At 68.0% G+C, this 11,187-nt stretch overlaps 1 protein-coding gene across 2 annotated transcripts; it reads left to right on the forward strand.

The window, feature by feature from the left end:
* The first annotated feature begins 413 nt into the window (after positions 1 to 413).
* RXRB (retinoid X receptor beta) lies at positions 414 to 8,303 on the forward strand. 2 transcript variants are annotated; one of them, XM_075725349.1, is made up of 10 exons: positions 414 to 432; positions 1,496 to 1,719; positions 1,812 to 1,965; positions 5,944 to 6,123; positions 6,210 to 6,373; positions 6,468 to 6,597; positions 7,499 to 7,631; positions 7,737 to 7,828; positions 7,917 to 8,022; positions 8,107 to 8,303. In XM_075725349.1, exons 1-10 carry the CDS (start codon positions 414 to 416, stop codon positions 8,252 to 8,254), a joined length of 1,350 nt encoding a protein of 449 aa, XP_075581464.1. In that variant the 3' UTR covers positions 8,255 to 8,303. The 2 variants fall into 2 exon arrangements, with proteins under 2 accessions (XP_075581464.1, XP_075581465.1); XM_075725350.1 differs by lacking the exon at positions 414 to 432 and having other exon boundaries at positions 1,569 to 1,704.
* The last annotated feature ends 2,884 nt before the right edge of the window (positions 8,304 to 11,187 follow it).

Raw genomic sequence — 11,187 nt, forward strand, 5'->3', positions numbered from 1 at the left:
CTCCGGGGGGGCGGGGCCCGCCCAGCCGCGTCCCCGTGCTCCGGGGGCGGTGATGGCGGCGGGGGGCGGGGGGGGGGGGTCTCACCGTCCGCGCGCTCCCGTTACCTCCGGCTCCGGCCCGACGTGGCACCGCGGCCCCGCCCCCCCCCCCCCCCCCCCCGGCGCGCGATCTCGCGAGATCCCGCCGGGAAAGGGCGGGGAAAGGAAAACGGGCGGAAGTGCCCGGCGCCAAGATGGCGCTACCGGCGCCATCTTGGCGACGGGCACTGCAGAGGGGCGGGCGGGCGCGGGGGCTGCCGGGAGCGGCGCGGTGCATTCTGGGCCGGTGGGACCGCAGGCGGCGGCGCCCGGAGCAGGCCGAGCCCGGGGGCGGGGGGGGGGGGCCGAGGCCGGAGCCCCCCCGGCACCGCGGGATGGGCGACAGCGACCGCGGTCAGCGGGGTTGGGAGGGGGGTCCCTCCTGGGGGGGGTGGTCACGGAGATGGGGGGGGCCTGGAGATGGGGTTGGGGTGCAGGGGGGGGTGGTTATGGGGGGGTGTGGGGGGGGCTGAGGTGATGGTGGGGGGCCCTGGGTGCAAAGGGGGGGGCTGTGGGGGGGTCCTGATGGGTTTGGGGGGGTCCTGGGGCGATGTTGAGTGGCCTCACGTGCAAGGGAGGGGGTGCTGATGGGTTTGGGGGGGTCCTGGAGCGACGTTGAGGGGCCTTAGGTGCAAAGGAGGGGCTGTGAGGGGGTGTTGGTGGGTTTGGGGGGGTCCTGGGGCAATGTTGAGGGGCCTCAGGTGCAAAGGGGGGGCTGTAGGAGGGTGCTGATGGGTTTGGGGGGGTCCTGGGGTGATGTTGGGGGGCTGCAGGTGCAAAATGAGACTGAGGGGGGCAGCTGATGGGTTTGGGGGGCCCCTGAGGTGCAAAGGGGGGCTTTGGGGGGATGCTTATAGGTTTAGGGGGGCCCTGGAGTGATGTTGGGGGGCTGCAGGTGCAAAGCAAGGCTCTGGGGGTGCAGCTGATGGGGCTGGGGGGGCCTTGGCCTGATGTTGAGGGGCTGCAAATGCAAAGAGGGGTTGAGGGGTGCAGCTTACTTGTTTGGGGAGGCCCTGAGGTGCAAAGTGGGGTTCAGGAGGGTGCTTGTGGGTTTGGGGGGGCCTTGAGGTGATGTTGGGGGGCTGAGGAGGCTGGGGAGGGGGAGCCCGGGGGGTTGGGGGGGCTGGGATGATTTTGGGGGGCTGCCAGTGTAAAGTAAGGCTGGGGGGGGAACATATGGATTTGCGGGGGGCCCTGGCCTGATATTAGGGGGCTACAGGTACAAAGGGGGAGGCTGCGGAGATTTGGGGGGCCCTGAGGTGGGGCTGGGGCAGGACACCATGGGGGGGCTTCAGGTTTGGGGGGTCCCTTGGTGGCTGCCCCAGGGCTCAGCACGCAAGGGGAGCAGGAGGGGGGGCTGGCGGGGTCAGCGCTGGAGTTGGGGGGTCCCTCACCTCCCCCCCCGCGCACCCCCCAGACTGCCGGAGCCCCGACAGCTCATCCCTGAGCGCCTCCCCGCCCCCCCCGGAGCCGTCGGCCCCCCTCCACCACCCCTCCATGATCGGTTCGGCCATGACCTCCTCCCTCAACTCCCCCGTCGCCAGCCTGGGCTCCCCCTTCCCCGTCATCAGCTCCTCCATGGGCTCCCCGGGGCTCCCTGCCACCCCTGCCATCGCCTACGGCCCCGTCAGCAGCCCCCAGGTAAGGGGGCAGCCCCCCAAGAGGGGGTTTTGGGGTGGGAGGAAGCGGGGGGGGCTCCCGCCGGCCCTGCCCGCCTCCCCCCTTTCTCGCAGATCAACTCCACGGTCAACCTCTCGGGGCTGCACCCCGTCAGCAGCTCGGATGACGTGAAGCCCCCTTTGGGTATCCGGGCTGTCCCTTGTCACCCCCACGGCCCCGGTGTCGCCGGGAAACGCCTCTGCGCCATCTGCGGGGACCGCTCCTCAGGTACCTGCCGGCCTGGGTCCTCCCTGGGGGTCCCTACGGGGCACCTGGGTGCTCTGCGGGGGACCCTACGGGGCACCGGGATGCCTGGGTGCTTTGTGGGGTCTGTGAAGGGATGTCTGGGTCTTCTGTGGGGTCCCTACAGGGCACTGGGACATTTGGGTCCTTCATGGGGGGACCCTGTGGGGCGCTGGGACATCTGGGATCCTCTGCAAGGTCCCTGTGGGGATGTCTGGATCTTTTTTGGGGTCCCTGTGGGACGTGTGGGTCCTCTGTGGGGTCCCTGTGGGGCACTGGGGTGTTCCTTGAGGTCCTTGCGGGGACGTTTGGGTCTTCTGTGGGGTCCCTATGTGACACTAGGAGCCTGGGTGCTCTTCAATGTCCCCATGGGGACATCTGGATCTTTTGCAGGGTCCCTTTGGGGACGTGTGGGTCCTCTGCGGGGTCCCTGTGGGGCACTGGGACACCAGGGTGTTCCTTGAGGTCCTTGCAGGGACATCTGGGTCTTCTGTGGGGTCCCTGCGTGACACCAGGAGCCTGGGTGCTCTGGGGTGTCCCACGGGACACTTTAGGTCCTCTGTGAGGTCCCTGTGAGGAAACTTGGGTCTTCTGTGGGGTCTCTGTGGGGCATGGGGACACTTGGGTCCTTTGTGGGGTCTCTACGGGGGACCTGGGTGTTCCTTGAGGTCTTTGCAGGGATGTTTGGGTCTTCTGTGGGGTCCCTACATGACACCAAGAGCCTGGGTCCTCTGCAAGGTCCCCATGGGGACATCTGGATCTTTTGCAGGGTCCCTGTGGGACGTGTGGGTCCTCTGCGGGGTCCCTGTGGGGCACTGGGACACTGGGGTTCTCTATGAGGTTCTTGTGGGGACGTTTGGGTCTTCTGTGGGGTTCCTACGTGACACCAGGAGCCTGGGTGCTCTGCAAGGTCCCCGTGGGGACATCTGGATCTTTTGCAGGGTCCTTGTGGGACATGTGGGTCCTCTGCGGGGTCTCTGTGGGGCACTGGGACACCGGGGTTCTCTGTGAAGCTCCTGTAGGGATGTTTGGGTCTTCTGTGGGGGTGTGACACACACAGGGGTGTGACACCAGGAGCCTGGGTGCTCTGGGGTGTCCTATGGGACACTTTAGGTCCTCTGTGAGGTCCCTGTGAGGAAACTTGGGTCTTCTGTGGGGTCTCTGTGGGGCATGGGGACACTTGGGTCCTTTGTGGGATGTCTACGGGGGACCGGGATGCCTGGGTGTTCCTTGAGGTCCTTGCGGGAACGTTTGGGTCTTCTGTGGGGTCCCTGCATGACACCAGGAGCCTGGGTCCTCTGCAAGGTCCCTATGGGGACACGTGGCTCTTCTGTGGGGTCTCCATGGGGCACCAGGACACCTGGGTTCTCTGTGAGATCCCTGCAGGGACATCTGGGTCCTCCCTGGGGTCCCTATCAGGACCCCTGGGTCTTTTGTGGGGTCCCTGTGTGACACTGGGAGACCCGAGTCCTCCCTGGGGTTCCTTTGGGGACGCCTGGGTCCTCGTGGGGGGTCCCTGTGTGACACCGGGGTGCCTGGGTTCTCCCTGGGGTGGGATTGAGGGGACAGGGGCACTCAGGATTTCTTGGGGGTCTCCACGTGACACTGGGACATCTGGGTCCTGTACAGGGTGGGGTATTAGGGGTGGGGACACCTGGGTTCTTCTGAGGGTGGGACATAGGGGACGGGGACGTTTGGGCCCTGCCGGAGGTGGGACGTAGGAGATGGGCATGCTTGGATCCTGGGAGGGGTGGGATTTAGGGGCTGAGGCCATGTAGTGGCGTTCCAGGGGTGGGATACAGGGACATGGGACACCTGGGTCCTCCCTGGGGTGGGATATGGAGCATGGGGACATTGGGGTCCTGCCTGGGTAGGGTGTAGGGGATGGAGACACCTGAATCCTTCCTGGGGTGGCAAACAGGGAATGGGGACACTTGGGTTGTCCCTGGGGCGGGTGATGGTGTCTGAGAACATCTGGATCCTATTTGGGGCGGGATACAGTGATGGGGACACTTGGGTTCTCCATGGGGTGGGACACAGGAGATTGGGACACCTGGCTCTTCTGCAGGGTGGGATATGGGGGACGAGGACAGTTGGGACCCCCTCGGAATGGGGTACAGGGGACGGGGACATCTGGGTTCTCCCCAGGGTTGAACTTAGAGGATGGGGATGCTTGGGTCCTCCCTGGGGTGGGATACAGGAGATGGGGACACCAGGGTCCTCCCCGTGGTGGGACACAGGGGATGGGGATGCCTGGGTCCTCCTGGGGTGGGATACGAGGTATGGGGACACCTCAGTCCTTGGGGATGAACACAGGAGATGAGGACATCTCAGTTCTCTTTGGGATGGGGTATGGGGACACCTCAGTGCTTCCTGGGGTGGGATACAGAGAATGGGGATGTCTTGGGGACACCTGGGTCCTCCTGGAGATGGGGTATGGGGATGCCTGGGTCCTCCTGGGGGTGGGACACAGGGGATGGGGTATGGGGACACCAGGGTCCTTCCTGGGGTGGGGTATGGGGACACCAGGGTCCTTCTTGGGGTGGGATAGGGGGTATGGGGACACCTCAGTCCTGGGGGTGGGACACAGGAGATGGGGACGTGTTGGTTCTCGTCAAGATGGGATATGAGGACACCAGGATCCTTCCTTGGGTGGGGTGTGGAGACACCCCAGTCCTTTTTGGGGTGGGACACAGAGAATGGGGACATCTCGGTTCTCTTTGGGATGGGGTATGGGGACACCTGGGTCCTTCCTGGGGTGGGATACGGGGTATGGGGACACCTCAGTCCTTGGGGTGGGACACAGGAGATGGGGACGTCTCAGTTCTCTTTGGGATGGGGTATGGGGACACCAAGGTCCATCCCGTGGTGGGACACAGGGGATGGGGACACTCAGTCTGTTTTGGGATGGGTATGGGGACACCACGGTCGTTCCTGGGGTGGGGTGTAGAGACACCTCAGTCCTTCTTGGGGTGGAACACAGAAAATGGGGACATCTTGGTTCTGCTTGGGGCGGGATTCGGTGTACAGGGACACCTGGGTCCTCCTGGGGTGGGATACAGGGGATGGGGACACCTCAGTCCTTGCGGTCAGGCACAGGAGATGGGGATGTGTCGGTTCTCTTTGGGATGGGTATGGGGACACCAGGGTCCTTTCCGTGGTGGGACGCAGAGGGTGGGGACATCTTGGTTCTGTTTGGGATGGGTATGGGGACACCAGGGTCCTTCCTGGTGTGAGATGCAGGGTATGGGGACACCTCAGTCCTGGGGGTGGGGCACAGGGGATGGGGACGTGTCAGTTCTCTTTGGGATGGGTATGGGGACACCTGGGTCCTTCCTGGGGTGGGATACGGGGTATGGGGACACCTCAGTCCTTGGGGTGGGACACAGAGAATGGGGACAGCTCGGTTCTCTTTGGGATGGGGTATGGGGACACCAAGGTCCTTCCCGTGGTGGGACACAGGGGATGGGGACACTCAGTCTGTTTTGGGATGGGGTATGGGGACACCAGGGTCCATCCCGTGGTGGGACACAGGGGATGGGGACACTCAGTTCTCTTTGGGATGGGTATGGGGACACCAGGGCGCTTCCTGGGTGGGGTGTGGGGACACCTGGGTCCTTCTTGGGGTGGAACACAGAGGATGGGGACATCTTGGTTCTGTTTGGGATGGGTATGGGGACACCAGGGTCCTTCCTGTGGTGGGACACAGAGGGTGGGGACATCTTGGTTCTGTTTGGGATGGGTATGGGACACCAGGGTCCTTCCTGGGGTGGGACGCAGGGGACGAGGCCACCTCGGTCATGGCCGTGGTGGGACATGAGGAGTGAGGCCGCCTCGCTCCTCCTCGATGGGTGCCCCTCCATCTTGCCCCCAGCCACCACCCTCAATGCCACGCCCCGCCGTTCCCCGCCATTGGGGAGAAATTGGGGGTCCCACGGGTGACCCCCGGCCCGTTCCCCACAGGGAAGCATTATGGGGTGTACAGCTGCGAGGGCTGCAAGGGGTTCTTCAAGCGCACCATCCGCAAGGACCTGACCTACACCTGCCGCGACAACAAGGACTGCGTGGTGGACAAGCGCCAACGCAACCGCTGCCAGTACTGCCGCTACCAGAAGTGCCTGGCCACCGGCATGAAACGGGAAGGTAACCGGGAACGTCGGGATACGGGACAGGGAACCCCTGGCCCCCCCCTCACCGCCGTGTCCCCCCACCCTCCCTGCCTGCCCCAGCCGTGCAGGAGGAGCGACAGCGGGGGAAGGAGAAGGAAGGCGACGGCGACCTGGGGGCCAACGCCAACGAGGAGATGCCGGTGGAGAAGATCTTGGAAGCCGAATTGGCGGTGGAGCAGAAATCGGACCAAAGCGTGGACGGTGCCGGCACCGGGGGTACCTCGGTGAGTTATTTTGGGGGGGCACGAGGAGTTCCCGGGGGGCTCCGGGCCACCTCGCTGACCCCTTTACGTGTCCCCCCCACACCCTACTCATCAGCCCAATGACCCGGTGACCAACATCTGCCAGGCCGCCGACAAGCAGCTCTTCACGCTGGTGGAGTGGGCCAAGAGGATCCCCCATTTTTCCGAGCTGCCCCTGGACGACCAAGTCATCCTGCTGCGGGCAGGTGAGGATGAGGGGGGCTGCCCCACGGTGAAGTCGGGGCAGGGGGGGAACATCTTGGGGTCTTCTGCCCCACGGCGGGGATGTCTGGGGTCTCTTGGAGGGGTGGATGAGCTGCGGAGGGGGTTTTGGGGGAGCTTCAGGGGGATGAGTCCCTGCAGAGGGGGTGTCTGCCCCATGGAGGGGCATTTTGGGGGGCTGCAGGAAGAGATCTGCCCCAGGGAGGGGGTGTCTGGGGGTCTCCAGGGTGGGATCTGCCCCACGGGGGGGGAGCATTTGCCCCATGGAGGCAGTTTCTTGGGGGCTGCAGGAGGGGATCTGCCCCACGGAGGGGGCACTGGGGGGCTGCGGGAAAGGATCTGCCACATGGAGGGGGTGTCTGCCCCTCAGAGGGGGTTTTTGGGGGTCCACAGGATGGGATCTGCCCCATGGGGGGAGCATTTGCCCCATGGAAGGGGGGTTTTGGGGTCTATAGGAGGGGATCTGCCCCACGACAGCAGCATCTGGAGGGGATGTGCCCCACGGGGGCAGGACTGGGGGGCATCTGCCCCACACTGGGGGGGGCCCAGGGGAGTGCAGGGGGGCACCTGCCCCATGGGAAGGGCGCTGTGGGGTTAGAGGGGGCAGCCTGGGGTGGAAGTGGGGGGGTGTCGGCCCCATGGGGGCCTGGAGTTGGGGCCTGGGGTGGGGGGATTTGCCCCATGGGGGCTGGGGGGGGGGGAGCGTGGGGTACCTGAGGGTATTTGGGGACATGGGGGACATCTGGAGTTGGGGCGTGCACAGCCCGGGATGGGGCAAGCAAGGGGGGCGTCAGCCCCATGGCACGGGGGGCACGGACACGTGTGGGGCTGAGATTTTGGGGGTGCTGGGGGGGGTCCTGATGCTGCGCCCTCCCCCTGCCGCAGGCTGGAACGAGCTGCTCATCGCCTCCTTCTCCCACCGCTCCATCTCGGTCAAGGACGGGATCCTGCTGGCCACCGGCCTCCACGTCCACCGCAACAGCGCCCACAGCGCCGGCGTGGGGGCCATCTTCGATAGGTGAGGGGCGCGGGGGGATTTTGGGGGTCCTGCTCCCCCCCAAATCATGCTCACGCACCCTGCTTTGGTTTGGTTTTTTTTCCCCCCCTACTCCTGCGGCCGCAGGGTGCTGACCGAGCTGGTCTCCAAAATGCGGGACATGCGCATGGATAAGACGGAGCTGGGCTGCCTCCGCGCCATCATCCTCTTCAACCCGGGTACGGCGCTGCCGGGGGGGGGTTGTGGGGTGGGGGGGCCGCACTGGGGACCCCCCTCACCCCGTTTTGTCTGTCTGTCCCTGCCCAGATGCCAAGGGGCTCTCCAACCCCGGCGAGGTGGAGCTGCTCCGGGAGAAGGTCTACGCCTCCCTCGAGTCCTACTGCAAGCAGAAATACCCGGAGCAACAGGGCAGGTAGGGAGGGGGTTTCGGGGGGGCTTTGGGGAGGAGGCTTGTGGCCCCTCCCCACCCCCCTAAACCCCTCCTGGGCCCCCCCAGATTTGCCAAGCTGCTCCTCCGCCTCCCGGCCCTGCGCTCCATCGGCCTCAAATGCCTCGAGCACCTCTTCTTCTTCAAGCTCATCGGGGACACCCCCATCGACACCTTCCTCATGGAGATGCTCGAAGCCCCCCACCAGCTCTCCTGAGCCCCCCCAAAAATAACGGGGGGTGGGCAGCAGGGCCCCCCCCACCCCGTCTGGAGGGAGTGGGGGGGGGATCCCTTGTGGCCCCCCCCCAAATCTCGGGCCCTTGTAAAGTAACCCCCGTCCCGGGGCACCGGTGCCCCTCGCGCCAGGGTGGCTCCCCGGGGTGGTGTGGGGAGGGGGGGGCAGCCCCCCGGCACCCCCATAACGGCGTGTCCCGGGGCGGGGGGGGCAGTGGGGGGCTCCCTGTTTCCCCCCATGGCCCCCCACCACCACTCAGGCACCCGATAGCACTTTGAATCGCCCCCCACCCCCGACTATGCAGCAGGTACCCAGGGCGGGGCGGGGGGGGATCCCCGGCCACCCCAGGGCCGCAGCGGCGGGGGGGGGGGGGGGGCTTTGTTTTTATTGTAGGTCCTACAGCCCCCCCCAAGCCCCCCCCCCACCATGGTTTTATTCGGCTTCGGCGTTTCCAACCCCCCCGCCACCCCTCCCACCCCAAACCCCGGTCGCTTTGGATTTTCAGTGATTAAAGTTGCTGCTTCTCAGTCGCCGAGGGGCTTCGGGGGCTTGTTTGGGGGGGGGCCCCCACCCCAGGGACCCCCCCCCGCTCCCCAAACCCCCCCGGCTGCCGCCTCCACCCACCGCAGCTATTTTTGGGTCAAATCTCCAGCTCCCAAAATAGCGGCTGGGGGGTTGGGGGGGGTTGGAGCTGGCAGCCCCCCCGGCGCGGCGCGGCCGCACAGTGCCGGCTCTGTGCCGGCGGTGAAGGGCCGAGTGTCTGCGCCTGGGCCGGGGCCAGGCCCACGCCGCAGCAGGGCCGGGGGGGCCCCCGCTGCCACGTCCTGCCGGGACCCCCTCGCCACCGGCACCCCAGCCTGCCCCTGCCTGCCCCTGCCTCCATCCCTGCCTCCGTCCCTGCCTGCCCCGGCCTCCGTCCCTGCCTGCCCCGGCCTCCGTCCCTGCCTGCCCCGGCCTCCGTCCCTGCCTGCCCCGGCCTCCATCCCTGCCTGCCCCTGCCTGCCCCGGCCTCTGCCCCTGCCTGCCCCGGCCTCCATCCCTGCCTGCCCCTGCCTGCCCCGGCCTCCGTCCCTGCCTGCCCCGGCCTCCGTCCCTGCCTGCCCCTGCCTGCCCCAGCCTCCATCCCTGCCTCCGTCCCTGCCTGCCCCGGCCTCCGTCCCTGCCTGCCCCGGCCTCCGTCCCTGCCTGCCCTGGCCTCCATCCCTGCCTGCCCCTGCCTGCCCCGGCCTCCGTCCCTGCCTGCCCCGGCCTCCGTCCCTGCCTGCCCCGGCCTCCGTCCCTGCCTGCCCCGGCCTCTGTCCCTGCCTGCCCCTGCCTGCCCCAGCCTCCATCCCGGCCTCCGTCCCTGCCTGCCCCGGCCTCCGTCCCTGCCTGCCCCGGCCTCCATCCCTGCCTGCCCCGGCCTCTGTCCCTGCCTGCCCCTGCCTGCCCCAGCCTCCATCCCGGCCTCCGTCCCTGCCTGCCCCTGCCTCCGTCCCTGCCTGCCCCTGCCTCCGTCCCGGCCTCCGTCCCTGCCTGCCCCTGCCTCCGTCCCGGCCTCCGTCCCTGCCTCCGTCCCGGCCTCCGTCCCTGCCTGCCCCGGCCTCCGTCCCTGCCTGCCCCTGCCTGCCCCTGCCTGCCCCTGCCTGCCCCGGCCTCCGTCCCTGCCTGCCCCGGCCTCCGTCCCTGCCTGCCCCGGCCTCCGTCCCTGCCTGCCCCTGCCTGCCCCGGCCTCCGTCCCTGCCTGCCCCGGCCTCCGTCCCTGCCTGCCCCGGCCTCCGTCCCTGCCTGCCCCAGCCTCCGTCCCTGCCTGCCCCTGCCTCTGCCCCTGCCTGCCCCTGCCTCTGCCCCTGCCTCTGCCCCTGCCTGCCCCGGCCTCCGTCCCTGCCTGCCCCTGCCTCTGCCCCTGCCTCTGCCCCGGCCTCTGCCCCTGCCTGCCCCGGCCTCTGCCCCTGCCTGCCCCGGCCTCCGTCCCTGCCTGCCCCTGCCTGCCCCGGCCTCCGTCCCTGCCTGCCCCTGCCTCTGCCCCTGCCTCTGCCCCTGCCTCTGCCCCTGCCTCTGCCCCGGCCTCTGCCCCTGCCTCCATCCCGGCCTCCATCCCTGCCTCCATCCCTGCCTGCCCCTGCCTCCGTCCCTGCCTGCCCCTGCCTGCCCCTGCCTCCATCCCTGCCTGCCTGCCTGCCCCGGCCTCCGTCCCTGCCTGCCCCGGCCTCCGTCCCTGCCTGCCCCGGCCTCCGTCCCTGCCTGCCCCTGCCTGCCCTGGCCTCTGCCCCTGCCTGCCCCGGCCTCCGTCCCTGCCTGCCCCTGCCTGCCCCGGCCTCTGTCCCTGCCTGCCCCAGCCTCCATCCCTGCCTGCCTCTGCCCCTGCCTCTGCCCCTGCCTCTGCCCTGGCCTCCATCCCTGCCTCCATCCCTGCCTGCCCCGGCCTCCATCCCTGCCTCCGTCCCTGCCTGCCCCTGCCTCCGTCCCGGCCTCCATCCCTGCCTGCCCCAGCCTCCTGCCTGTGGTGCCAGCTCCTCCGTGGGGTGGGGAGGGGGGCAGGGAAAGGGAGTGGGGGTGAGGGGACGGGGATTGGGGGCAGGGGGGGAGAAGGGATGGGGACGGGGATTTGGGACAGGGGACAAGGAAGGGGACCAGAGAATGGGGATGGGGAAGAGGGGCTGGGACCAGACTTTGGGATGGGGACAGGGCCGTGGGATGGGGACAGGGACACAGGATGGGGACACAGGACGGAGACAGGGCCGTGGGATGGGGATGCAGGATGGGGATGGGGCTGTGGGGTGGGAATGGGACGGGTGGCTGCGATGGGGACAGGGGAGGGGATGGGGACATGGGGTGGGGAGAGTGGGAATGGGGACAGGGCCCTGGGGTGGGGACAGGATAGGGATGTAGCAGTGACGTGGGATGGGGACAGGGACAGGGGGCGGGGATGGGCA

The sequence above is a fragment of the Pelecanus crispus genome, chromosome 29 (genome assembly GCF_030463565.1).
Source record: "Pelecanus crispus isolate bPelCri1 chromosome 29, bPelCri1.pri, whole genome shotgun sequence".
Lineage (NCBI taxonomy): Eukaryota > Metazoa > Chordata > Aves > Pelecaniformes > Pelecanidae > Pelecanus > Pelecanus crispus.

Coding starts and splice junctions, on each gene's coding strand:
- RXRB (XM_075725349.1), top strand. Junction 6,124..6,209: donor CACCGGCATGAAACGGGAAG/GTAACCGGGAAC, acceptor TGCCTGCCCCAG/CCGTGCAGGAGGAGCGACAG. Junction 8,023..8,106: donor TACCCGGAGCAACAGGGCAG/GTAGGGAGGGGG, acceptor GGGCCCCCCCAG/ATTTGCCAAGCTGCTCCTCC.